General features: G+C 30.6%; 2 protein-coding genes across 4 annotated transcripts; both read right to left on the bottom strand.

Annotated features, from left to right (window-relative positions):
• Window positions 1–7,178: 7,178 nt before the first annotated feature.
• Window positions 7,179–9,567, bottom strand: LOC133296766 (MATH domain and coiled-coil domain-containing protein At3g58270-like). 3 transcript variants are annotated; one of them, XM_061495823.1, is made up of 3 exons: window positions 9,313–9,567; window positions 9,050–9,207; window positions 7,179–8,122 (listed from the first exon to the last, which is right to left on the bottom strand). In XM_061495823.1, the coding sequence occupies exons 1-3, from the start codon at window positions 9,435–9,437 to the stop codon at window positions 7,353–7,355; spliced, it is 1,053 nt and encodes a 350-aa protein (XP_061351807.1). In that variant the 5' UTR covers window positions 9,438–9,567; the 3' UTR covers window positions 7,179–7,352. The 3 variants fall into 3 exon arrangements, with proteins under 3 accessions (XP_061351807.1, XP_061351805.1, XP_061351806.1); XM_061495821.1 differs by having other exon boundaries at window positions 9,050–9,567; XM_061495822.1 differs by having other exon boundaries at window positions 7,179–8,098; window positions 9,050–9,567.
• Window positions 9,568–22,220: 12,653 nt separating this feature from the next.
• LOC133296771 (MATH domain and coiled-coil domain-containing protein At3g58270-like) lies at window positions 22,221–24,166 on the bottom strand. Its single transcript, XM_061495828.1, has 4 exons — window positions 24,030–24,166; window positions 23,802–23,926; window positions 23,340–23,494; window positions 22,221–23,170 (listed from the first exon to the last, which is right to left on the bottom strand). Exons 2-4 carry the CDS (start codon window positions 23,921–23,923, stop codon window positions 22,395–22,397), a joined length of 1,053 nt encoding a protein of 350 aa, XP_061351812.1. The 5' UTR covers window positions 23,924–23,926; window positions 24,030–24,166; the 3' UTR covers window positions 22,221–22,394.
• Between the last annotated feature and the right edge of the window lie 583 nt (window positions 24,167–24,749).

Here is a 24,749-nt window from a genome sequence, read left to right as displayed (position 1 = left end):
TCATTTTCTAACAGATACGTCATAAAATCAGGTCCAAAGGATGTGGCTGTCCTTTGCCTCCTCTTGCTACGTCTAGGTTCATCTTCTACATCCTCTACATGATCAATATTAGTTGTAGCATCCCGAGGTATCAATATATATGAAGAATTGTTTTCAAATTTTGTAAATTGAAAATATCAAAAATAGAAACTGCGCCATTTAAATTTTCACAAATCAAACACTAGAAACTTCATTTCTGTTACACAAACAGAAATCATTATTAATCACACAAATCAATCTTTTAATTACACAGTAAATAAAAAGAGTATATAAAATAGAAAATAGAATATACTGATCACAGGTTCAAAACACCAAATTGCCTTAAGATTGTTATTTGGAAGACAGTGGGTGATATTAAATCACTAAAAGGTTTGAACCCATGTATAGAACAGAAGAGATTAATGATCAAAATTATCAAACACAGTGCAATAAGGAAATTAGAACAGACTTACAGGATGTCAAATAATGGAATAGGATGATCACTGTATGCAGGATAATGTAAAAAATATGAGCCCACAAAATGTGTCTTCTTAAGACAATTTGCCCCTTCACTGATGTCGAAGGTTGATGGACACTTGTCTCCCAGGATAGAACAGATTACGTCTGAAGATTGGTGGCACTATCAGTCAACAGCCCGAACGAACACAACAAGATGCCAGAGGAATTACACCTGAAAAATAGAAGGAAGTATGCAAAACTGGATGAAGGAAAAAATCTGGCAGAGTAACAGTGCAGAAAACTAAATTATAATTTCTGAAGGGGTCAGGGTCTATATATAGAAAACGTAAGGTCACGTTTCAAAAGACACCTATTCGACGACGAAACAACACATCCGTTGGACACGAAAAGACACATTCGTTCAACATGAAAAGACACTCATTCAAGGATGAAACAACATGTCCGTTAGGATGAAAAGATACATTTGTTTGTTGACGAAAAGACACACATTTTCACTACCAAACTTCTTATTCATAACTTATGGGATTTAGACCCAAAGTCCAACATTGGTCAATCTCTCATCCTTGCCTCTAATACTTGATATGCATCCAGCATATCGGTAAATCCAAGCCAAAAAGAGAAAGAATATTGGAAAAATCTTGAGTAAAAAGACAATATTTACTGTTGATTTGTTAAAATCTCAATCAGAGATTGTACCACTGATTTTATGCTGATTTCGTAGGAAAAACAGACAAATTGGAGCTCAATGGGAAAATACCAAACTGAAGGCCCACGCTGATAGCGTGGGTGTGGCGCTGTCAGCGTGAAGGAGCCTTTTCATACAGAGACATCCACGCTAGTAGCGTGGAACTCACGCTAGTAGCGCCAGAATTCAAAATCATCCCGAGACATTCACGGTACTAGCGTGGAACTCACGCTAGTAGCGCCATACTTTCCTGCAAGCCACGCTCACAGCGTGAGAACCACGCTAGTTGTGTGAAACTCCAGTATTGTGAACAAAACTCCCACGCTAGCAGCGTGGGAACCACGCTAGTAGCGTGGGAGGTCAGGAAAATCAGCAGTAAATCCTGTTTTGAATCAGAGAAAGATCACATTGAGATTTACGATGAAGATTTAATCTAGATATCTGAGCACGACACAAAGTCTATAAATAGAGGCTTAGACTCCAAGAAACAAGAATATCTTTGGCTGGAGCAAATTGCGAGGATCAAAGAATTGAGAGAATTCTTGGAGACTCGCACTGAAGATCAAGATTCCATGGAAGTTGAAGGCTGAAGACATTGAGTTTTTATTCTTCTTCTTCTTTTCTTCTTTATAGTTTATGAACAATTTTTCTCTTTATTTGTTTAAGTCTGACATGAACATGTCTGGCTAATTTCTTTATGTAGTTGGGATCACGGACCCAATGTGAATTCTTTTATATTTTCTGTATTGATATTTTATAATTTAATTAGTTAATTTGTTTTATTCTACCTGGTTTAATTTTTCCATATCCTTTTTAGAATAGGCCACTCTAAATTATAGGGCTTTGAGGGTTAGAATTCACAATAGACATATTGGGGTTTTAATCTGGACAGGGGTAGAATAACAATTTGTGTATGATCTAGACATAGGCTTACATAAATTGCAGACTCATAATTCATTTGCTTAATGCTTAATTCAAGAAGGATCACTAAGACATTGGGGTTCTAATTGGGTTAAAGGGTCGAAATCACTAAGACATTAGGGTTTAACTAATTTATAGGGAAATAATGAATTGTCTGAACAAACGAATTAATTATTTATAAAATACAATATAGGAAATAAGGGAAGATCGGAGGTGAAGTGTATCCTAGCTACACTTTTCTTACGAATTTTTCATCAATATTTTCTTGTGTTCTTGATCTTTTCTTGCATATGTTCAAAGTCCACTGTTATTTAAATTCTGTTTTTAAATTTAGTTGTTTTAATTTCTGTTTTGGATTTTCCAAACTCAATTATTTCACAACACAAACAACTTTTCTGTTCCAAATTAAAGGGAATAGTTAGACTAGTACTTGGTGCTTCAATCCTCGTAAGAACGATACTTTTCTTATCACTTTATTACTTGGAACGATCGGTATACTTGCCGATTTCGCAACAATACTCCTAAACACCACTGGGGTGAAGTTATTCTCACAGCCTCCTATTTTATTAATAGAATGCCATCTTGGTCTTAAAATTCAGATCACCTCTCTCAAAAACTCCTATGCACTAATACACCTGCCACTCGAACTTATAAATTATGTTCACCCTCTTAATGTCTCTAGGCGTACAACATTAGTTCATGGTAGGTAATTAGACCTGGTGCAGTTAAATGTATTTTTCCTAGATATTCATCCACCAAATGGTTTATAAATTCTACTCCCACAAAACGTTTCTACACTAGCATGGATGTCACCTTTTTTGGGTTCTTTTTTGGAAACCCAACCATTTTACTCCTAAACATCCTTCAAGGGGAGACATATATACCCATAACAAGGAATGGAAGTCACCAAAAGGGTTATAAATGTTATTCCTGCCCAACGAACCTATGCTACCATGGATGTCACATTTTCTGACACCTAGACTTTTTACTCCCAAAAACTCCTTCAAGGGGAGACAAATACACGGAACAAGGAATAGATAGTTGGTTACACCAGTCAGATATTGGTATACCAGTTAACGTTATGAGTCAGTTCACGAACAAACCGAATTTGAAGAACTTGGAGGCCATGTACATAATCCTAAGGTATCTTAAAATGACCCCTGGTAAGGGATTATTTTTCAGAAAGGGAACTTATGAATGTGTAGAAATGTACTTGGGCTAGTTCAGTAATTAGCCGAAGATCTAATATAGGTTATTGTATATTTTGTAGGGAAATACTACTCTTATTTTACATGATAGTTATCTCATTTTCTTTCACTTCGAAAATTGCATCTCCTCTTTATTCTTTTTCTTTTTTGCTTTTTAATGGTGGACCCTACTTGGATTCTCTGTAACGTGAGAGAACTACTAACATGAGACTAATATTCCCCTACTTTTTATGGTGCAACTTAGAGTCCGTTTGTTTGGCCCTTCAAAAAAAACCAGCTTTTATATCTTGTTTATTTTAGAAGTGTTTTTTACAAAAGTTAAAACTATTTAGATTTTTAAAAATATATTTAGTTTTTGATTTTTGCTTTTGTTTAAAGCAGACATCCAAATGAACTTACCGTTAGAAGTGTTTTTTTCTTATAAAAAGTATTTTTTAGAGAGAGAAAATCTAATCGAAACAGGCCCTTAGTAACTTAGAAAAGTTAAAAAAAAAAAAAAAACACTACTTGTTATTCCAGAAGCAGTGTAGATGCTGATGCATAATTAAGAGCTTTATTATCTCATTTCCCGGTAATTTTTTAATTGTTTTTAATTTCAGGTAAGTTTTAACTTCTGTTCGTGCTACTTTTTGTTTGCTTCAAAAAAATTAATGAATGTTAATTACAAGTCAACGAAAGATGGATGAAGCATGTTTATGTAAATGCAATTGTAAAAAGAAAAGAATCACTCCAAAGCATTGGGACCAGAACCTCCCAACTTGATGCAATTGACAAATTCAAAAGGAGATCCAGAATTAGAAAATGAGTTATCCCATACCCTCCCATTGACAAATTCAGTTGACGTTCATAGCAATTAATTTTTTTAAAAGGGGAGACACTATTACACATGGTGTCATACAATGGACTACTCGAAATAAAATTTTATATGAGCGACATAATCACGTCAAAACAATCCCATTTTTAGAAAGAAATAAAAAAGTTTAACTAATATTTTGGGGATTTTTTTATTTACCATTTTTTTATTTTACACACAACAATAGAAAAAATAATTATATACTATTTATATTTACTTAAATACGTCAACCGTCAGATTAAAAGACTTTTCCATGGCCTAAAGCTTACTGGTGTATTATTTGCTCCAATTGTGGTTGTTACGAATGTGTCAAGGTATTGCAAGGCCAACAAAAAAGCTGTGATCACATGGAACGCTAGATGAGATTAAACCAAGAGTTTAATTAGGCTGAACTTCATAATTACACACTAGTCCTGTTGACTGTTGAGATTAAACCAAGTGTTTAATTTAAGCTGAATTTAACAATTGCACACTGCTCCTGTTTGATATTCCAGAGCATCAGTATCATGCACTATAGGTACATTTATTGGTTCTTTAATACTTCTTTATATGGACTTGGATACAAATAAAATTATTTTCAGTGTATAATATCGTTTATATGCCTCTAGTGTTCTAAGTAGATACTATATTCTGATATTTACGTACTTATCTAATAATCTATGGCATTATTGTCCTAGGGCTCATTAGCTCTTCTGTTTTGGCTATAGCTTTAAGTGAGAAAAGTGTGAAGAAAAATGTACATAAGAGTCAAAATGCAAACTCAAAAGGATATTTGACTGGACAGTTCTGTGCAATAGCAACCTGTTAATCTATAAGTCACTTTATGTTTCTTTCTTCTTTGTGCAACTAAACCTCCTATGATCTACTTGTGGCAGTTGATAAGATTAATTCAAGCCTAAGCAACATCTTCTGTCAGGATGAAATTCCTTCAATTGATTAGATAGTCATATTGTGACACCTATGCATTTATCCTTTCCCTGATTCAACCATTGCAAACTGACACCATAACATATGTTAGTCATCGTTTAACACCAACAAGACACGAAATTTGAGCTGCCTTGGATTGAAGCCATTGTTGTCAAAAACTAATGTTACGTTTTTACGTTTTTACTAGAGTGATAAGTGTTAAAACGCAAGTAAAAACTGTCTTTAGTAAAAACTGATAAAAACGTCGTGTAAAAACGATAAAAACTTACATTTTTACCGTTTTGACCGTTTTTACTTAAAACGAATTTTTTTAAAAAAACAAAAAAAGATTTACAAAAAAAGAAATTAAAAAAAACCCAATTTTCGTTTCTCCCAAATCATATGCACAATATCTTGATATCTTTTTGTTTGAATATATGTCTTTTATAGTTATGTCTTATAAAGCTGCAATTCTATTATAAGTTATGCTATGAGAATCATTTTATATTTTTGGATCATTGTGTGCATTGAAAAAAGTGAAATTATATCTTGATGAGTGATGATCCAAAATCTGCAGAGTGTGTGAAGCAGTGAGAGCATATTTGTTATCCATTACTTGTTACCATAGTAGTTAAAAACGGATTGCGGCCTGTTGCGGCCAATCCTGAAAAACGCTATAGCGCTATAACGGGTTGCAGTTGCGGAAATAGCAGAAATAGCGGAAATCACATAATAGATTAATAGAACCTAGATACACCACACATATATATGCTAAAAAATAAAAACAATCAATATAGTAACAAAATAATTATTCAATAGTAACAGTTATTAGTTTATTTTTATGTGATAGTAACAAAATAATTATACAAGATAGTAAAAAAATTATAACTATAACCACCTTTTTTTAATTTATAATTTTTTTTTTCAAAATAGATTATTTTGTATTTGAATACAAAATTTAAAATTATTTAAAATAAAAATTATGTATTTTTTTACTTATTTTACAAACAAAAAATTATTAACTTTTAAACATTATTAAGTGTGTTTAATAATTCACAGTTTGTAAAAGAAAAAAAAGTACATAATTTTTATTTAAAAAATTGAAAATAGGGGGTAAACATATTTTGTTTTCCTTTTCAAATTTATCTAATTAGAGGTGTCTAGCAAATAAACATGGGTCTGTTGTGTGTTTCAATATATGTATGAATGAGCCTAACATATGATCACAGCATTAACCTATTATGAGAGTCAGAAAAAAAAGGAGGATAGAAAAATAAGAGAAGAATTCAGGAAAAAAAAAAACCAAAAAAAAAAGAGGGTAGAAAAAAGAGTAAGAGAAAACAAAAATAGGAGGGTAAAAAAGAATAAGAGAAAAAAAAATAAGAGGATAGAAAAAAGAATAAGAGAAAATAAAATTAGAATGTTACTTACCAGAGCTGCCAAGTGCCAACGAATAAAAGGACAAAAAGAGAAGCAGGTCCGTTGTGGTATAGAAAAGAAAAATATAAAAAAAAGTGGATCTGTTGCTTTTTGTAATCGGTGAATTGGGTATGTTGCTTTTTGTAATCGGTGGAGTGTGTCAGTATATATAAAAAGCAGAGGGTTCAAAAGAGATGAAAAGAATGGCCCATTACCGTTTTAATAATAAAAAATTAAATGTAAAAAATATCTACTTTTTTAATGCAAAACAGTGTTTCTTCTCTCTATTTACTTTCCATCCGCATTTTTGAGCGAGACAGACGCGATCTCTGCCATTTTTCTCTGCAATATCGGCCGCTTCAGACGCGACCTCTTTCCATGGCGGTGCGGCGCGGATTCTCGCGGTGGTCCTCCGCAACCCGCGAACGGCGCAGGTAGCGCCACTTTAGCAGCGCTTTTGACTTCTATGCTTGTTACTTGTTAGTTATCACTGTTGATAATTTTGATACTTGGTTATAAAAACAACTTTCTTTTAAGATAGATAAATGACTCAACACACACACACACACACACATATATATATATATATATATATATCTTGACCTTAAGTAGTAGAAAGTAGAAACTTTACGTTTTGTGTTGTTTTTACGTTTTACGTTTCTACCACTCCTTTCCGTTTCTACGTAAAAACTCGAGTTTGACACATTGGTTGAAGCAGCTGAGTCATATACAATTTAAGACAAACCATTACAGTCAATAGAATCATCAATGTCTGGATGCATATTCAACTATTTACATACACAATTCATGGTTGCATATATTTGGTCTGGCTCTAGTGAATTCTTAAATAAGTGACACAAGTCTACGGTCCTCCATATCCTAGTTCAGCATCCAAATCTTTCTCTTCAAAGCCTTCTTCCGCATCCACCAAGTCTCTTCTTGCTATTTCAATATCTACCTCTGCAGCATCCATCTGTGCCTTCAGCCTCTTCATTTCCATCTCTAGAGCAGCCACATTCTGCTTCATCATTTTCACCTGCACAGCTCTCTCCATATAACTTTTCATACCTAAAGCAGATTGAACATGGGGTTCCAGCCAGGACAAATCAAATCTAAATGTCTCGAGTTCCTCCCATAAAATTTGAAGATGCTCACAAGCATCATCATCCATATCTTTCACCTTTTTAGTCTTAAGAAAATGTAGAACTCGACCCAAAGCTGTGAATGCCCATTCAGTAAACCTACGACTTCTCTTCTGCTGACATTCAATAAGTGAAGGATGCCGTGAACATACTTCATCTAGTAGTGGAACAAAAGCTTTTTCTATTTTCCCTAAACCCCTGAAATCCATGAGCTCACCAAACGAGGCTGAACACATTTCCTTGCCTAATGGATTACCAGTATGCTCAATGGTCTCAACACAAACTTGTGTAGACTCTGCTGAAACATCATTCTTGTTAACTGCTTGATCCACTTGATTCTCATGTTCTGACTTGGCGACAAAAACCTCAGCCTCAATTATACAAGTATCATTCACGATAAACCCACAGCTAGAATCATAAAGTTCAACTAAAGGTATGAATGTTTTGAAACCCCAGTCAATCTCTTCTGCATTGAAAAGGTGTTCAGTTTCTGGAAAGTAGATATATCAAGAGTCAATTATGTTGGATTAAAAATAAAATGATATGATTCTCAAACGGATATATGATTACAAGTACAAACTCAGTCAATAAGTGGAGGGGAGTTCATCCCAAAATAAAAAACCTCACGCCTTAACCGTCACACTAAGCCTTCATGGAGGATATAACACCATGTTAGTGTTATAGATGATATAGAACTCATGATATGATTGGAGAGTGGAAGCTTTGTAGTGGCTTTACTCAATCAATTAGAATCTAGTAATGTTCTTATCTTATTCATACACCTCTAAACCAAATGATTTTCAGATGCATATTTCTACTAGACCTTTTCAAATAATAATGTATATAACCAGATCACAAAAAATAAAAAGTAGCATATAATTAGTAGATATGTGACCCATGTACTCATTGCTACATCATCAATAATCTTAGACTCGAAAAGGTATAAATGAAAGCTTAAATTAAGTAATCAAAACAATACCGAAAAAATGTTTGTTGTGCAATTCCCTTTTTATGTATAGAAGCAACAATTGGCTTCAAAATGAAAGTTTCAACCTGATTATCCTTAACCAAAATGCACTAAGCTAATGCTCACAAAACAAACAAGCATGCGTATGTAATACAATCACAATTTCCACAGACTAGAACACAAATATTCAGTTTTACACTAACCACACCTACGAGCAGGAAAGAGGGAATCATGAAAATTAAGGAATAGCAAAGAAATCAAAAAGAGTAAAGGAGGCCATCAGTTGGTAAGAAATTGCTAAGCCTAGATATGAAATTGCTAAGAAACTCAAGTTTCATTCACAAACGAAACAGTATAGTCAAAGCAAATTACTAAAAATGAGAACAAGAGAACAAGAAAGTGAAAAAGAAAAGAAAAGGAGGGAAAGGGACTGAGAAGTATGAAAGACACCTTTTGTTATTGTCATTTTGCCATTGACCTGATTAATTAGAGCGAACTTGAACTCTGCAAGTTTGCTCCAACCATAAGGCAAATTAGCAATATCCCCAGCATCCAAATAAATTGACAAGAAGTCCAAACTGTTGCCCTTTGGAAAGATAAGAATCCGCCTAAAAGAAAAGTCCAAAACATACACACACAAAAATGCACAAACGAAAATCATGTCAAAGAGCAAAATAGATGCGTGTACAGTAAACATGAATTCATTCAAATACCATTGATGGCCACTAAGGAAGAAGTTCTCAGAGTACAGCTTCTTAGACTTCAATTTAGAGAAGTTCTGAATTGTCCATGTGAACTTCTCAAACGTTTTAGTATCACTTGTGTTTTGATTCTCCATTTCCACAACTTGCCAGCTCCAGCACCAACACTGTAAAAAACAATCAAAAATATTTCATATACAAAGATCAAAATTGATGATTACCCAGTAGAGATATGGATTTTGGGTGACAGAATACAAAAATCACTGGAATTACAATTGAGAAAAAAAAAAGCAAAAAGGAAAGTCAGAGTCAACAAAATCATACATAATAAATTACTGTTAATATCAGAATACAGAAACGAGTTCCGATCATCCAAAACGGAGATTCATAAAACATAAACGACATAGTAGTGCCCCAAACGCACGGAATGATAGCTACAAATTCGACGACTACGATTAAAACTTGAAGTACATTGTTGTCGCAATCAAGCAAAGCAACAAATAAATAAATAAATAAGAAATAGGGATAATTTTATTTTTGTGAAGGAAAGAGGAAGCATTGGTAGGAAGAGCAACTTACCTCCTGATGAATGTGAGAAAGAGAGAGAGAGAGAGGCAGAGACTCGGAGTGGGAGGTATGCAAAGTCAAGGGGATTGTTAAGAGAAAGGGTTATAAATACAGTAAATTGTTTTTACTTTCTCAACAAATTTTACGATACTCCTTAGCAAATAAAAAAATTGTTTACCTGCTAGTGTCATTTATTCCGTATTTGTTATCCGAAAAATGTTTTTGCTATTACTGTACACAAAATTTCTCTCTCACGTTTGTACAAAAGTGAGTAGATTTCAATATAAAAGATAACATAGAAAAAAGAGTAAATATTATTTTTGATTCTCAGTAAATTTTATGATATCTGTTTTAGACTCTAACAAATAAAAAGATTATTCGTGATTCTTAAGAAATTCAAAATGGACCTATTAGTTCTTTTAAGGACTAATGTGGATCTTTTTGGAATTTGTGAGAACCACGATTTTAACTAAATAGGTTCATTTTAAATTTCTTAAGAACCACGAATAGCATTTTTATTTGCTAGGGACTAAATCGGGCATCGTGAAATTTGCTAGGGACCAAAAAAGTATTTACTCTAGAAAAAAAATTAATCATATTCATTCATTTTTATATGAGTGTAGTGGAGAAATTTTTTTAATAACAAAAACAAAAATATTAAATCTCTTTGTTATTGTAATTAATGTTTCTTGTATTATAACAAATAAAATATTATATATATATATAAATATATAAAATCTAGATGAGATCACTTAAGGAGAAAAATAAAAAATAAAAAATGGATCTCGCACACTTTTATACTAGTGTATTACTTGTGCTGATGCACGAAAAAAAAAAATCAGTTTGTTTGGCGTGTTGGGCCAGCCCTCCGAGACAAGCCCATTTTATCACTTCTAACTATTAGCATTTTATATCAATATGTAATGGATTTCTATATTTATCTTGTGGTCATTCCAAAATATATCGCTATACTTTAGCTAGTCTTGTGGTCATTCAAAAATTACAAAATTTAACTCGGCTTCTTTCAGTATTTCTCAGAGATGGACTTTCATTTATTACACTCAGATTTACAAAATAATAATAAATAATTATTTTTTGCAAGAATTTGTGTCATTAGTATCTTAAATTTTACAAATTTATATTTATAAAAATTAAAATCAGATTTAAGAATTTAATTATAAAAGAAGAAGGATGAAATTTTAATTTTTTTTTTTTTTTGGTAAGCTAGATGAAATTTTAATTTAATTATAAGAATGTGTTGGCAATCGGGTCGTGCAGGCCCTCCGGGACAAGCCCAGTTTTTAACCTTTAACTATAAGCATTTTATGTAAATAATTATGTTTTTGTAAGGATTGGTGTCCTTAGTATTTTGAATTTTACAAATTTGCATTTAAATAATTTGAAATCATATTTAAGAATTTAATTATAAAAGAAGATGTATGAAATTTTAATTTAATTATAAAAATAAGTTGGTGGGCCGAGCCCAGTTTGCCACCTCTAACTGTCAGCATGTAATAGGTTTTTGTACTTATCCACAAAAAAGGTCCTTATAGTTGCATTGAGATTTTTATATTTAAACTCAGAGATGGACTTTCATTTATTACACTCGGATTTACAAAATAATAATAAATAATCATATTTTGCAAGGATTTGTATCATTAGTATTTGAAATCTTACAAATTTATATTTATAAAAATTAAAATCAGATTTAGGAATTTAATTATAAAAGAAGAAGGATGAAGTTTTAATTTTTTTTTTTTTTTTGGTAAGCTAGATGAAATTTTAATTTAATTATAAGAATGTGTTGGCAATCGGGTCGTGCAGGCCCTCCGGGACAAGCCCAGTTTTTAACCTTTAACTATAAGCATTTTATGTAAATAATTATGTTTTTATATTTATCCCAAAAAAAGGCTTTATAGTTGCGTCTAAGTTTTTATATTTTATCTCAGAGATGAAGTTTCATTTACTACAATCAGATTTATAAAATAATAATAAATAATTATTTTTCTTGCAAGGATTTGTGTCGTTAGTCTTTGAAATTTCACAAATTTATATTTACAAAAATTGAAATCAGATTTAGTAATTTAATTATAAAAGAAGAAGGATAAAATTTCAGTTGAATTATAAAAATACATTAGCGGACCGGCCCTCCGGGCCTAGCCCAGTTTTCCACATCTAACTGTCAGCATTTTATATAAATAAATTTTTTTTGCAAGGATCAGTGTCGTTAGTCTTTGAAATTTCACAAATTTGTATTTACAAAAATTAAAATCAGATTTAGTAATTTAATTATAAAAGAAGAAAGATAAAATTTCAATTGAATTATAAAAATATATTGGCGGGCCGGCCCTCCGGATCGAGCCCAGTTTTCCACCTCTAACTGTCAGCATTTTATATAAATAATTATATTTTGCAAGTATTTGTGTTAATTACACTCTTGCAATAAAAAAATGAAAGTTTAATTTCTTTCTTCTGTACTAAATTAATATTTTCATTTTATAGTTCTTAAATTTTAATAATTGTTTTTTACAGAATGACAGACGTCATTTTTTATTTAAATTTAAAAATTTTTATATTAATTATACATATTTTTTTATATAATTTTTTTCTATTTTAATTTATGATTTTTAGATTTTTTTTAATTGGTTATACATGTATATTTAAAAATTTTATGTCAAATATTTTTTTAAAACATACATGTATATTATTTTAATTGGTTATACATGTATATTTAAAATTTTATGTTAACATTTTAATTAATTTTTTGTAAAGTATAAATTATGCCATTTCTTATTTTTTCTTTTAAATATGAAATTTTAAATAATTTTTATAGACTATAAATGTTTTTATTATAATTTTAAATATTTAAATTTAAATTTATTATATATATTTTTCCACTGCATAAATTATGCCATTTCTTATTATATATATTTTTTCCACTGCATAAATATTAAATGCTGAACTCTTTTTCCATAAATCAAGTTCACATAATTTTTCATTTAATTTATTTCCAAATTTTGAATTTATTTTACAATATATATATAATTTTGTTATTTTACAATTTTTTTAATGTTTTTGTTTTTTTATGCAGCATTAATAGGGCTAACAATTATCCAAGAAAAAAATAGTTGGATATACAACAAAAGAAAAGTAGAGGTCTTTTTACTCATAATATACAACAAAAGAAAAGTAGTGGGATATTAAATGAGTTGTCTGCCACAAAAAAATTTCTAAAATTTTTCTCATCATTACAAAGTTAAAAATTTAAATCCAAAATTCAAATTTAAACATAAATTCAAAATTTAGAATGGTTGAGTTATTATTAATTTGGAAATTCCAATGTAGTATGCAGTGGGACATTGAATGAGTTGTCTGCCACCAAAAATTGTTAACATAATTTTTCATTTAATTTATTTCCAAATTTTGATTTTATTTTACAATATAAATAATTTTGTTATTTTACAATACTTTTTTTAAATGAGTTGTCTGCCACAATAAATGATTAACTTAATTTTTCATTGATTTTTTATTTCGATTTTTAAAAGAAATTATTATTTATTTAATTTTTTATTTCCAAATTCTTTCCCATCATTCCAATTTGAAATTTAAAATTAAAATCCAAAATTTGAAATCAATTCAGAATTGAAATTCCAATGTAGAAAGCATTTAAAAGAGCTTAGTAATTTCAATGTACAAATCAGTGGGACATTGAATGAGTTGTCTGCCGCCATAAATGATTAACTTAATTTTTCATTGATTTTTTATTTCGATTTTTAAAATAAATTATTATTTATTTGATTTTTTATTTCCAAATCATTTCCCACCGTTCCAATTTGAAATCCAAAATTTGAAATCAATTCAGAATTCGAATTTCAACAGAATGAGCAATTCCAATATAGAAAGCATTTAAAAGAGCTGAGTAATTCCAATGTACAAATCAGTGGGACATTGAATGAGTTGTCTGCCACCATAAATGATTAACTTAATTTTCCATTGATTTTTTATTCCGATTTTTAAAAGAAATTATTATTTATTTAATTTTATATTTCCAAATCCTTTCCTACCATTACAATTTGAAATTTAAAATTGAAATCCAAAATTTGAAATCAATTCAGAATTCGAATTTTAAAAGAGTGAGTAATTCCAATGTAGAAAGCATTTAAAAGAGCTGAGTAATTCTAGTGTACAAATCAGTGGGACATTGAATGAGTTGTCTGCTACCATAAATATTTAACTTAATTTTCCATTGATTTTTTATTTCGATTTTTAAAAGAAATTATTATTTATTTCCAAATCCTTTCCCACCATTACAATCCTTTCCCACCATTACAACAGAATAGAGAAGTAACTTGAGAAAAGTAAACAATCATAAAGGATAAAGATTGATAGAAACAATGATTACCAAAAAAAAAAAGATTGATAGAAACGAAAAGACAAATCAAAGATTTAAGAATCCAGGTAGATCACCAAATTTGCATGACAGACAATTACATTCGAAGCACTATGCTGCAGGAAAACAGATTCAGAATTTAAACCATATGCCTCCCGATTAAAGCCATAAAATTAAAAAATACAGATCAACTCATTGAAGGAAAATTAAATAAACCTGAGTAGTTAGCAGTTCTGATTCGCTGTATCAAGAAAGGAAGAAATTTGACGAACATTTGGGTCGACCAGAGACTTAAGGAATGATGATGTGATTATTTCACTTGCTGATACAAATTTTATAAAATACACCTCTCCGTCACAGATTTTTTTTTCGAAACTGCAAAGATCATTTGACAGTAGCATGGATCCTTCCACCCTACGAAAAAAGTAAAAGCCAAAATTCAAACAACGAAAACAAAAATCATAACAATAGACACAGAAATTTAAAATCACAACAGAGACAAAATCACAACAGAGACGAAATCACAACAGATTAGTAAAAAAAAAAAATCAAATGAGAGTTTATTGGCATGTCATTATCTGTTTACTGCTTAAGGGAGAGAGAGAGAATCCTTTAATCCGTCTTAATTCCTTGCACAATGTGATAAAGTCTCCCCACTTCATATGGCAACGTCTAATGAATCAAAGGATCTGTTCAGTCATGAACATAGACATTCTTTCCAGGTATTCTCCATTAACACCATTTTCTTTAAAAATTTGCCGGTAATTACCAAGATTTATAGTCTCCAGCCAAAAGCCAACATCATGATAAAATAGACAAAAGATGAGCGAGAGCATTGCTGTTAGTTTATATTCTCAGTTACATTTGAAGATGCATCATATGTCTGTATAACAGCACCCAAAGAAGAAGAAGCAGTTAGAAGGTTATATTCACCGAGATTAGATCCTCATCAAACAGCTCTTATGTAATATGTACAGTTCACATTACAGTCAATAACATAAATGAATTAAAAAAAAGATGCAGAAGCATTTTAGAGCTTAATACATTATATCAGTCATTCATAATAGTGCATCCATTACATTGTAGAGTCTGGACCTATAAAATAAACCTCTCCGTCACATATTTTTTTTGGACCTGCAAAGATCATTTGACAGTAGCATGGATCCTTCCTCCCTATAAAAAAAGTGAAAGCCAAAATTGAAACAACGAAAATGAAAATCATAACAAACATAGAGACGGAAACATGCTACGACAACAGAGACGAAGTGACAATAGATTATAAAGAACAAAGGAAGAACAACCAGCACTACCCGTTCATCCAACAGAACCATCTCAACATTGTCGTCAAAATCCTTACGTTGAAAAGTAGGAACCTTCCAAAATCGAACCACCTTAACCTTAATCCTCCAGTCCTCCTTGGTAGGATTAAGATCCTTTATAAAATCATAGATTGAAAACATTTCGTAGGGGAGAACGAAAAAGGAAGAAAAGAAAGAACTGATTCCTCTAAAAGAAACAATCAGCAAAAATGGAATACCGGAGGGAAGAACAAAATTTCTATTCCCACGTTCCTTCTTATAGACCCAAGCAACAAAAGAAAAGCAGTCAGAGATTAAATGAGAGCTGTCTTCCACCTAAACACCTTAAAATTTTTTTCCCACCATTACAATTTGAATTTCAAAAATGAAATCAAAATATTTCAAAATTTAAATCGAAATCATATTTTGAATTTTAAAAGAGCTGATCATTCCAATGTAGAAATCATAATCAGTTAATTACAAAAAATAAAAATAAAAAAAGAAATTATGATCAGTTTGAATTTCAAATTTTAAAAGAGCCTCTCAATTCCAATGTAGAAATCATCGTTAAATGAAACAACTGAGTGGGACATTGAATGAGGACTGGGACAGTTGGAAATTGAACGAGGTGTCTGCCACCACAACTCAATTGAATCAAAACTCAATTCAACTTTTTTTTTCGTATTTTAAAATGTTTAAAATATTTAATAATTCAAATTTGCCAAAGGAGGAAAGTTTTTAAGTGGGTATGGTGTGAACAGAAATCTGAGAAACAAGGAGAGGGAGTGACACATCAAACATGGCAAAACTTTCCAACAATACAACAATTTATGCAATAATAAAAACAAAAATATTAAATCTATTTATTATTGTAATTAATGTTTCTTGTATTATAACAAATAAAATATTTTCTATATATATAAAAATATATGAAATCTATATGAGGTCACTTAAGGAGAAAAAATAAAAATAAAAAATGGATCTCGCACACTTTTATATGAGTGAGTATAGAAGATAAAATTGAATCCTTTGAAAGACAGCTAAGCCATGCTCCTCTGAAGGCACCTCCCTAGTAGCTTGCAACAAATTAACGCTAGGATTATTAATTACTTGGAAGTGCAAAATATAAGATACCGAAATAAATGAAAATGTATACTTATAAGTCTTCTCTTGTGCTCAGATATTGGAATGTAGCCTCCAGCATAAGAGGGTCTCTCCATGTGCGCCTTATTTTGCTTTTTTCACTCACTCACCTGTTGAAAGCCTATTAAGAAAGTAGGTCATATGCTTTCTTTTACATATCAGACCTATAAGTTTACTTGCTGACATATACCATATTCTTTATTTTAAATAAAATAAATAAGTTATTATTTGAATTATAAAGTAATAGGAAAAAATATTTATCCTTTTAAAGGATAGTCGTTTTACTTAAAATTAGCATCTTTTATTTAAAATTTAAATTAAAAAAAATCATCAACTTTCTACCCTTATGATTTTCATTGTGTATCTATTTCTCTCGTTTAAAAGTACATAATTATATATCCTTTAAAAGGTCAAACAACAAAATCTAAAGTTATATTATTTTAATTATTGAAAGTCTACTAGATTTAAACAAGATAATAAACCTACACCAATGCTTTTGTTTATTAAATATATATCAGACCAGACTTACAATTTAGGCCTATATAAGATTAACAAATAGGTTAGACCTAAAATATTTTATACTAGCGAAATTGGCCAGCAACCAGAGCTGTATGTATTATATGAACATAAAGCAATCGCATTCTTTGATTCAATTGCTGATCTTTTTAAGGCAAAGCTTAACCAGAGCTGTATGTATTATATGAACATAAAGCAATCGCATTCTTTGATTCAATTGCTGATCTTTTTAAGGCAAAGCCCAAGCCACTTCAACCTATTTAAACCTCTAGGTCGGTTCATTTGTAAATGGAAAAAAACAAAAGTAAAAGGAGTATGGGGAGGGTGGGGAAGAAAAAGACATGAGAGATTAAAATATTATGAAGGTGAAGGTTTTGTTGCCATTTGTTTAATTCGTCTCATTCAAAGCCCTTAAACCAATTAACTCACTCAATGCATTTGTTGAGTTCTTCTAAACCTCTTAATTTTTGTCCCCAATGTATCAACCACGGTCCCCATATCGTTTGACATTTAAAGGTTTATTCTTAAAAAAAAAAAAAAACTACATTTAAAGGTTTATTAAATACACACTTTTTTTTTTTTGAACAACTAAGAAACAACAGGAGTACATAAACGTGGGCTAGTAACACCCATAACGTCCCTTCTAAGCAAGGAGATACAGTCCTCGGGTGCCTCATTTAGACCTGTAAATTTCAATCGAAGAAGGAATACCCAATATTAGCTAACTTACCGGCAACCATATTGTCTTATCAGGTTTTCATTTTATCCTTTAACATAACACAATAAACTTTCTTACACTCACAATATTTTGTGAGGCCCACACTCTTTAAAACAAAAAAATAAATAAAAAATTAAGGCACGCAAAACGAATCTCTATAACATTACACAATCACTTTTCCTACAACATAACTCTTATAAAACCCTATCTGAATATATGACAGGGTTCGTTTGGATGAGTTTTTAAAAAAATAAATTTTTATGCATTTTTTTTTAAAAGAATTTTTTTAAAAGATAAAGTTATTTTACGTTTGAATGTCTGATCTCAAAATCACTTTTATATAAAAAAGTTATTTAGATGTTAAAATAAAAAAAAACACTTTTTATATATAAAATACAATAAAAGAGAAATAAAATAGCAAGATCGTGAGATAAGGAAAGATAAAATAAATATGATAGGATGAGATTAAAATTGTATTTTAAAAATTTATATTATCTTTTTTCTAAAAAAAATTATATTATCTTTTAAATTTTTGCTTTTTTCAAAAGCAACCAACTACTGGCTAAAAAAAAGTAGAATTTTAACTTTTATTTTAAATTTTACTTTTAAAAAAAATTATTATCCAAAAATTTAAAAAATTCTCAAAAAGGACTTTTATTTTTAAAAAAGGCAACTTTTTTAAAAATAAATGCCCATCTAAACAGGTATTTATCTTTGTCACTCCAATTCTATTAACCAGGGAAGCAAGAGGATGTTGTGTGTCAGAGCCTTTTTCAATGAGGAGAATAGCAACTAGAAAGCCACCTCTCTCCAATTCTATTAAATACACACTTTGACACCTTGTGCAAGCCCTCACTCACGGCCCACCCAATTTGTCATTCTCCTCACAAGAAACACTATCAAATCCACGGCTCCCACCATGTAAAACACTCAACTGGGTTTGAAGTTTGAACACATCATCTTCCATGCTCCACACTCGGCCTTGATAGCTTTTGCTTGAGTGCAACCTTGGACTGATCAGCTTTTATTAAATTTATGCCACTTTAATAATGTAAAAAATTATCTTTATGCGAATAGAATTCTCCTTTTGAAGTAAAAATAGAAAGCAAAAAAAACATAGAAAACGGAGATCAAACAATAATGCCCTTATGCAAGCCGTATATAGATACGCCCGAACCAGAACTTATTTTCTTTAATAATAATTTATGCCCAACTCTCTCTCTCTCTCTCTCACACACACTCACACTCTCTCTCTCACACACACACACATATATATATATAACAAGTTTTGCATTTTGTTTTAGACAAAAGAACTTATAAATTCCTTTTTAAATAAATTAAATTTGTTGACATTTTTACATTCAATAATAAAAGTTTGATTTTAATGAAAAAAGAAAGTACTTTTGTCTTATTTTAATGAATAGAGAGAACTTTAATATTCACTCCACTCATTATTATCAATTCGAAATTATTTAATTTATATTAAAATCATGTAATAATATTCAATTATTGAATATTTTATTTGAAATATTTTAATACAGAATTTATTATATATTATTTAACCAATTAATATGCAATCAAAATAACATTTTCAATTCCAATTTATATCTATATATAAAAAAATTTATTTTATATTTATTTAATTAAAAATCATATATATGTATTAAATATTATTACATATTTTAATAATTTTTTCCAATTAAAAATTTATAACAATGAGTACATTTAATAATAAAGCCATATTCTCTCTTCATTAAAATATGATAGAATTATTCTTTTTTTTCTTGTAAATCAAACTCTTTTATTCTTTTCTTCATTAAATGAGTAAAAGTGTAAATGACTAAAATATCAAAGTTTATTTTTCAAATTAAATTTACCAGTATTCTTGTTCAAAACATCACGTGATTCATGAAGGGTATATACAAGGAAGCACAGACACTTGTAAAAACAGGAAGAGTCGGGTCCGACACGCTCCGACACGGTGTCGGACACGCGGTTGACTTTTTCCGACACGCGAATTTGACCGTGTCGGACACGGTCAAATGGCATTTTCGTAATTTTTTTAATTTTTTTTAAATTTTTTTAAAAAATTTATTTTTTTTAAAAGTTAAAATATATTAATAAAGTTTCCACCTGATCATATTAATTTTATCTTTTTGTCTTTTTTCCCCTTTAAGTAGATAAGAGATCATCTCAGCATCATTGTTGTCAATTCCTATCACGCTCTTATTGTATCTTCTTCTCTCTGATCTCTCTCTAATATGATTTGATCTATCTATCTGATATTATATCTCTCTCTCATCCCAGTTCTTATTTATTTTATTAAAGCTTCCATCTTTATAACGTGTTGATGGGTATTACTAATTTAGTTTCATTTTTTTGTTAAATTATTAAATATTAAATGAAATATACCCTATATAAATTTAAAATATTATTTAATATTAAAACGTGTCCCAACGTGTCGAAATCCATAATTTTTTAGGATTGACGTGTCGGAGTGTCGTGTCGTGTCGTGTCACGTGTCGCGTGTCGTATCGGTGCTACATAGGGTATATATATATATATATGGGTTTTATAAGAGTTATGTTGTAGGAAAAATGATTGTGTAATATTATAGAGATTCGTTTTGCGTGCCGTAGTCTTTTTTTACTTCAAAAAGTGTGGGTCCCACAAAATATTGTGTGTGTAGAAAAATTTTTTGTATCATATTAAATGTTGAATGAAAGTCCCATATATATTCCATCTTAATATTCAAGGCATTCCGCTAAAGTCAAGTCAAGTCTCAAAGCCTTCAACTGATTGAATAAATTAAGAATGGGTTAATATAGAAAAAAAAATTATATGAAAATCTAGAAGAAAAGAAATACAGTGAAGATTTTGAAGAAATAAATAACATGAATATATACACATACTGCCTATAATATATTTTTATTTTATTTTCTTTTGGGTACAATACACTTCCTAGCTATAAGTTTTAGTCAATGGACGCTATTTATTACAAGTCAATGGACGCTATTTTTTTATTACAAGTCAATGGACAGAACCTTTTCTCTCATTTATTAAAATTGTCCTTTGCCATGGAAATTAAAGACTCTTCTATATATTTCCATGATTTTTTTTTTTTTTTTGTTTCTTTGAATTAAAAGATCTGGTCAGGGGTCCCTTTCCGTTAGCTGGAATTAAGAGATGGGAGGAAGAGAAAGTTGAAAAGTATTGAAAAGAGATCAATTTTTCCCCAGCCTTTAATGCAATAGATCTTGACTAGTTGAGCTACGCCATGACATTAAATTTATGAATTTTTTCATTTATGATATGTTTTCTCTTAGTTCATTTCAAACAATACGAAATTCATACTTGAATTACCAACAAGCTCGACGTGAACAATGCTTTATTTTAATGACAAGTTTGAGGCCGTGTACATGTCTCGAGGAGTAATTTTTGCTTTTGTTGATCGTTTCCATCCTTACTAGTTACTGTGTTTGTTGGGATATTTAAATACAGTGGAATCCATATTAGTTGATAATTATACGAACTTAATGAAAATTATATAGGTAGAACGGTCTATCAACCTAATTAATACTTTAAGATTTTGGATTTAGATTTCTTTAAGGTCATTTGTTATAATTGATGAAGCTTGGATTAATGATGGATCGATCTTGCCATGGCCCCTCCCGACGTGTGCCTAACGGTGTTGAATATCAAAAAGTTCATCTATGAATATTGAGACACACGTGCACTTAGAGCCCTTTAGCCCAGCATGCAAAACTTGCTTGGCTAGATCGAATTTTACCTGGCTGAACTCGGATTCAAGTAAAATATATACAAACCTATTAATTATTCATTGTGACAATCTTGCAGCAACTTAATTATTACCTAAGTCTTGATCCTGTTTTACGCAACAAAATTAAACATCTTAAGAGATTTTCATTAATTTAATCAAAATTCAAATGCAACAAGGCCTTCTGCATGCAAGTCTCTTATATTTCAACTCGAGATCAATTGGCGGCTACACTCAAAAACTAAAGACTCATTGCTCTTGACCAAAATTGGAATCTCCATTTACTGAAAAAAAAAAAAAAACAATAAAATCGGAATATCCAATATATTAGGTCTCCAATGTTGAGGTGCTTGTTAAGGACTTGTAATACAAGCAAAAGCTCATCTTTAAATTCAAATTACAATTTATCATTATACATAATCAGAACAAAAAATGAATATTCAAACTATATTTATTTTTTTTGAGATATTTCAATCGGTTCATTGCTTGGCGATTAGTCTGATTCAGAGCGGATGAACTACCATCGTTTGGTATATTCAAACTATATTTGATCTTTATCACTTGTAATTACAAAAAATAATAATAATAACAATAATAATTATACACAACCTACAATTTTTCCATGATTTGTATCGAAATGAAACTTCCCTTTACAGTTCAGGAATCATAGTACAATTCATCTAATTAAAACATAGCATAACCTATTGCAGCATTTATATCCATCTGTTGGAAACCTTTTCTAACTTGTGATAAGTCTCTCCTTGCCACATCAAACTTGGCTTCTGCAGCAGCAAGTTCTCCTCTCAGCTTCTTCATTTTAATCTCCAAACCAACCACATTGTCCTTTAGTTTCTTCATTTGCTGTGCTCTTTCCAAATGAGCTTTCACACCCAGTGCAGATTGAACATAAGGCTCAAGCCAAACCAAGTCCAAACCAGAGGACTTAATAAGTTCCTCCCACAAACCTCGAAGGTGATTACAATCATCTTCACTTATATCCTTCACCTTCTTGGTCTTAAGAAAATGCAAAACCTGTCCCAAAGATGTGAATGCCCATTGTCTGAACCACCGAGTTCTGTTTCTCTGGCTCTGCATCAAAGAAGGACGCCATGTACAAACCTCCTCCAATAGTGGAATGAAAGCTTTTTCTTCTGTGCTTAAACTCTCAAAATCTATGAGGTCTTTTAATGTTAAATCTGAACCTTGAATTTCACTCTCATTTGGACTAGATCCTGAGCTGGTAGGACTAAGTGTGTCCCTCTCTTCTGAGGATTCTGTTTCTTCAATTTGGTTCATGGGGTTGTCTCGAATCTTAGGAGCAAAATCAGAGACACAAATATGAGCTTCAATGATGCATGTGTTCCTCACAAGATACCCTTGTTTAATGTCAAGGAAATCACTTAGATTCACGAATAATGAACCCCAGCTACGACACCCTCCATTGAACTTTTGTTGAGTCTCTATGAAAATATCAAATATACATAAAAAATCAGCTTTAAATTATATAATAATAATAATAATATGATTATTTTCAGATTACAAATATCTCAAAATAGAATACACATGACAAAACCGACAAAGAGAACAAAAAAAGAAAAAGAAAAAAAGATTAAGAGTACTGGTTGCTACCTTTAACAATTGATTTCTTCTTATCCACCTGATTAATTAGAGCTAGCTTGAAAAACGTGTTTCTGCTCCATCCATATGGTGGTAAAGAATCAGCAACCACCAAATACAATGAAAAATGATTCACATCCTTCCTCAGTGGATACACAAGGATCCTCCTGTGACATCATGAAGAAACACAGCATAATTAAATTATTTACTTTCATAAAAATTACACAAAATTAAGGCCATTACTTTGTACTAATTATGTTATTATCTTAATTCACTCATCAAAACACATGATAAAAGTAAAATATGAGGTTCAAAAAACAGATAAAAAAAATAGGAATTCATATATATATAAACTTATAACTATTGCGCAATTTTTCAAGACCTAATTTCACTTATGTTAAATTCACTATATATATATATATATATAGAGAGAGAGAGAGAGAGAGAGAGAGAGAGAGAGAGAGATCAAGTTACCATGTACAACCGCGGATTTTGAAAGCCTTGGAGCGTAATTTCATGGCATTCTTTTTTGAGAAATCTTCAATTCTCCATGTGAATTTCTCAAAATCAGCACTTGGTGCAACCTGATTCACCATACTCTGGTAAAAAGAAAAAAAAATGAAAGAAATTATTTCTCCAAAAAGATAGAAAACAAAATAATTAACAAGAATGTTATGGAAAGTCCCAGATGTTGATATATACCTCCAAAGATCCTCTATAGGTTCGTTGCTGGCGCAGAGGAGTGAAAGAAAGGCATTATTCATGAGAGAATGTCATGTCATGAATTTAAGAACTTGAATGAGAGAGAGAGAGAGAAGTAGTGAATGCCAAAGAGGAATTATGAATATTAAATAATGGTATAGTAAAGTCAAGTCAACAAGATTCGTTAGGTGTAAGGAAGCAAGTTAGTATTTTTAATGTGTAGAAATTTCAAAATGATATCACAGTTACATAGAGCTGGGGGAGGCTATAATTAAGGTACAATTTTAGGTGAATGAAATTTCAAGGAAAGAACTTGGCGCAGATTTTGGAGTGTTGGAAATTCAAGTAGGGTGGAGGTAACATAATTAAACAATATTCTTTAAAAAATACTTGTACTATAGTCAGAATGAATCATGGCCAATAATATTATTAAAAACTAATTCAATTATTTTCAGGGAAGTTCTAACTGATATGATATTATCTAAAAAATAAAGCTGAAAATTGGCATGGAGTATGCATCTCAAGTTTGATTTTCATATTAAATTTTAAGAACAAGTCAACATGTTTGGCAATTCAACGCCTAAGTAAGTTTGGATCTTAATTTTATATTCTCTTTAATAAAATTTATCACATGAATCCATTGTTATATATGATCTTATCAATATATTTTTTTGGAAATATTCTATTGGTTCATCGCTTCATGACTAGTTTGATTTGGAG

This window comes from Gastrolobium bilobum, unplaced genomic scaffold (genome assembly GCF_033153095.1).
Source record: "Gastrolobium bilobum isolate Gb01-03AN ecotype WA unplaced genomic scaffold, APGP_CSIRO_Gbil_v1 utg11625, whole genome shotgun sequence".
Classification (NCBI taxonomy): domain Eukaryota; kingdom Viridiplantae; phylum Streptophyta; class Magnoliopsida; order Fabales; family Fabaceae; genus Gastrolobium; species Gastrolobium bilobum.
This window is presented reverse-complemented; position numbering and strand designations above follow the sequence as displayed.

What these genes read in the sequence shown, in the direction of transcription:
- LOC133296766 (XM_061495821.1), bottom strand. Translation starts at nt 9,437, where the DNA reads ATGGAGAATCAAAACACAAGTGATACTAAAACGTTTGAGAAGTTCACA. An exon ending in CAAAATGACAATAACAAAAG is followed by an intron (nt 8,123 to 9,049) that starts GTGTCTTTCATA and finishes TCTACTTTCCAG; the next exon opens with AAACTGAACACCTTTTCAAT.
- LOC133296771 (XM_061495828.1), bottom strand. Translation starts at nt 23,923, where the DNA reads ATGGTGAATCAGGTTGCACCAAGTGCTGATTTTGAGAAATTCACATGG. An exon ending in AAAATCCGCGGTTGTACATG is followed by an intron (nt 23,495 to 23,801) that starts GTAACTTGATCT and finishes ATGATGTCACAG; the next exon opens with GAGGATCCTTGTGTATCCAC. An exon ending in GAAGAAATCAATTGTTAAAG is followed by an intron (nt 23,171 to 23,339) that starts GTAGCAACCAGT and finishes ATATTTTCATAG; the next exon opens with AGACTCAACAAAAGTTCAAT.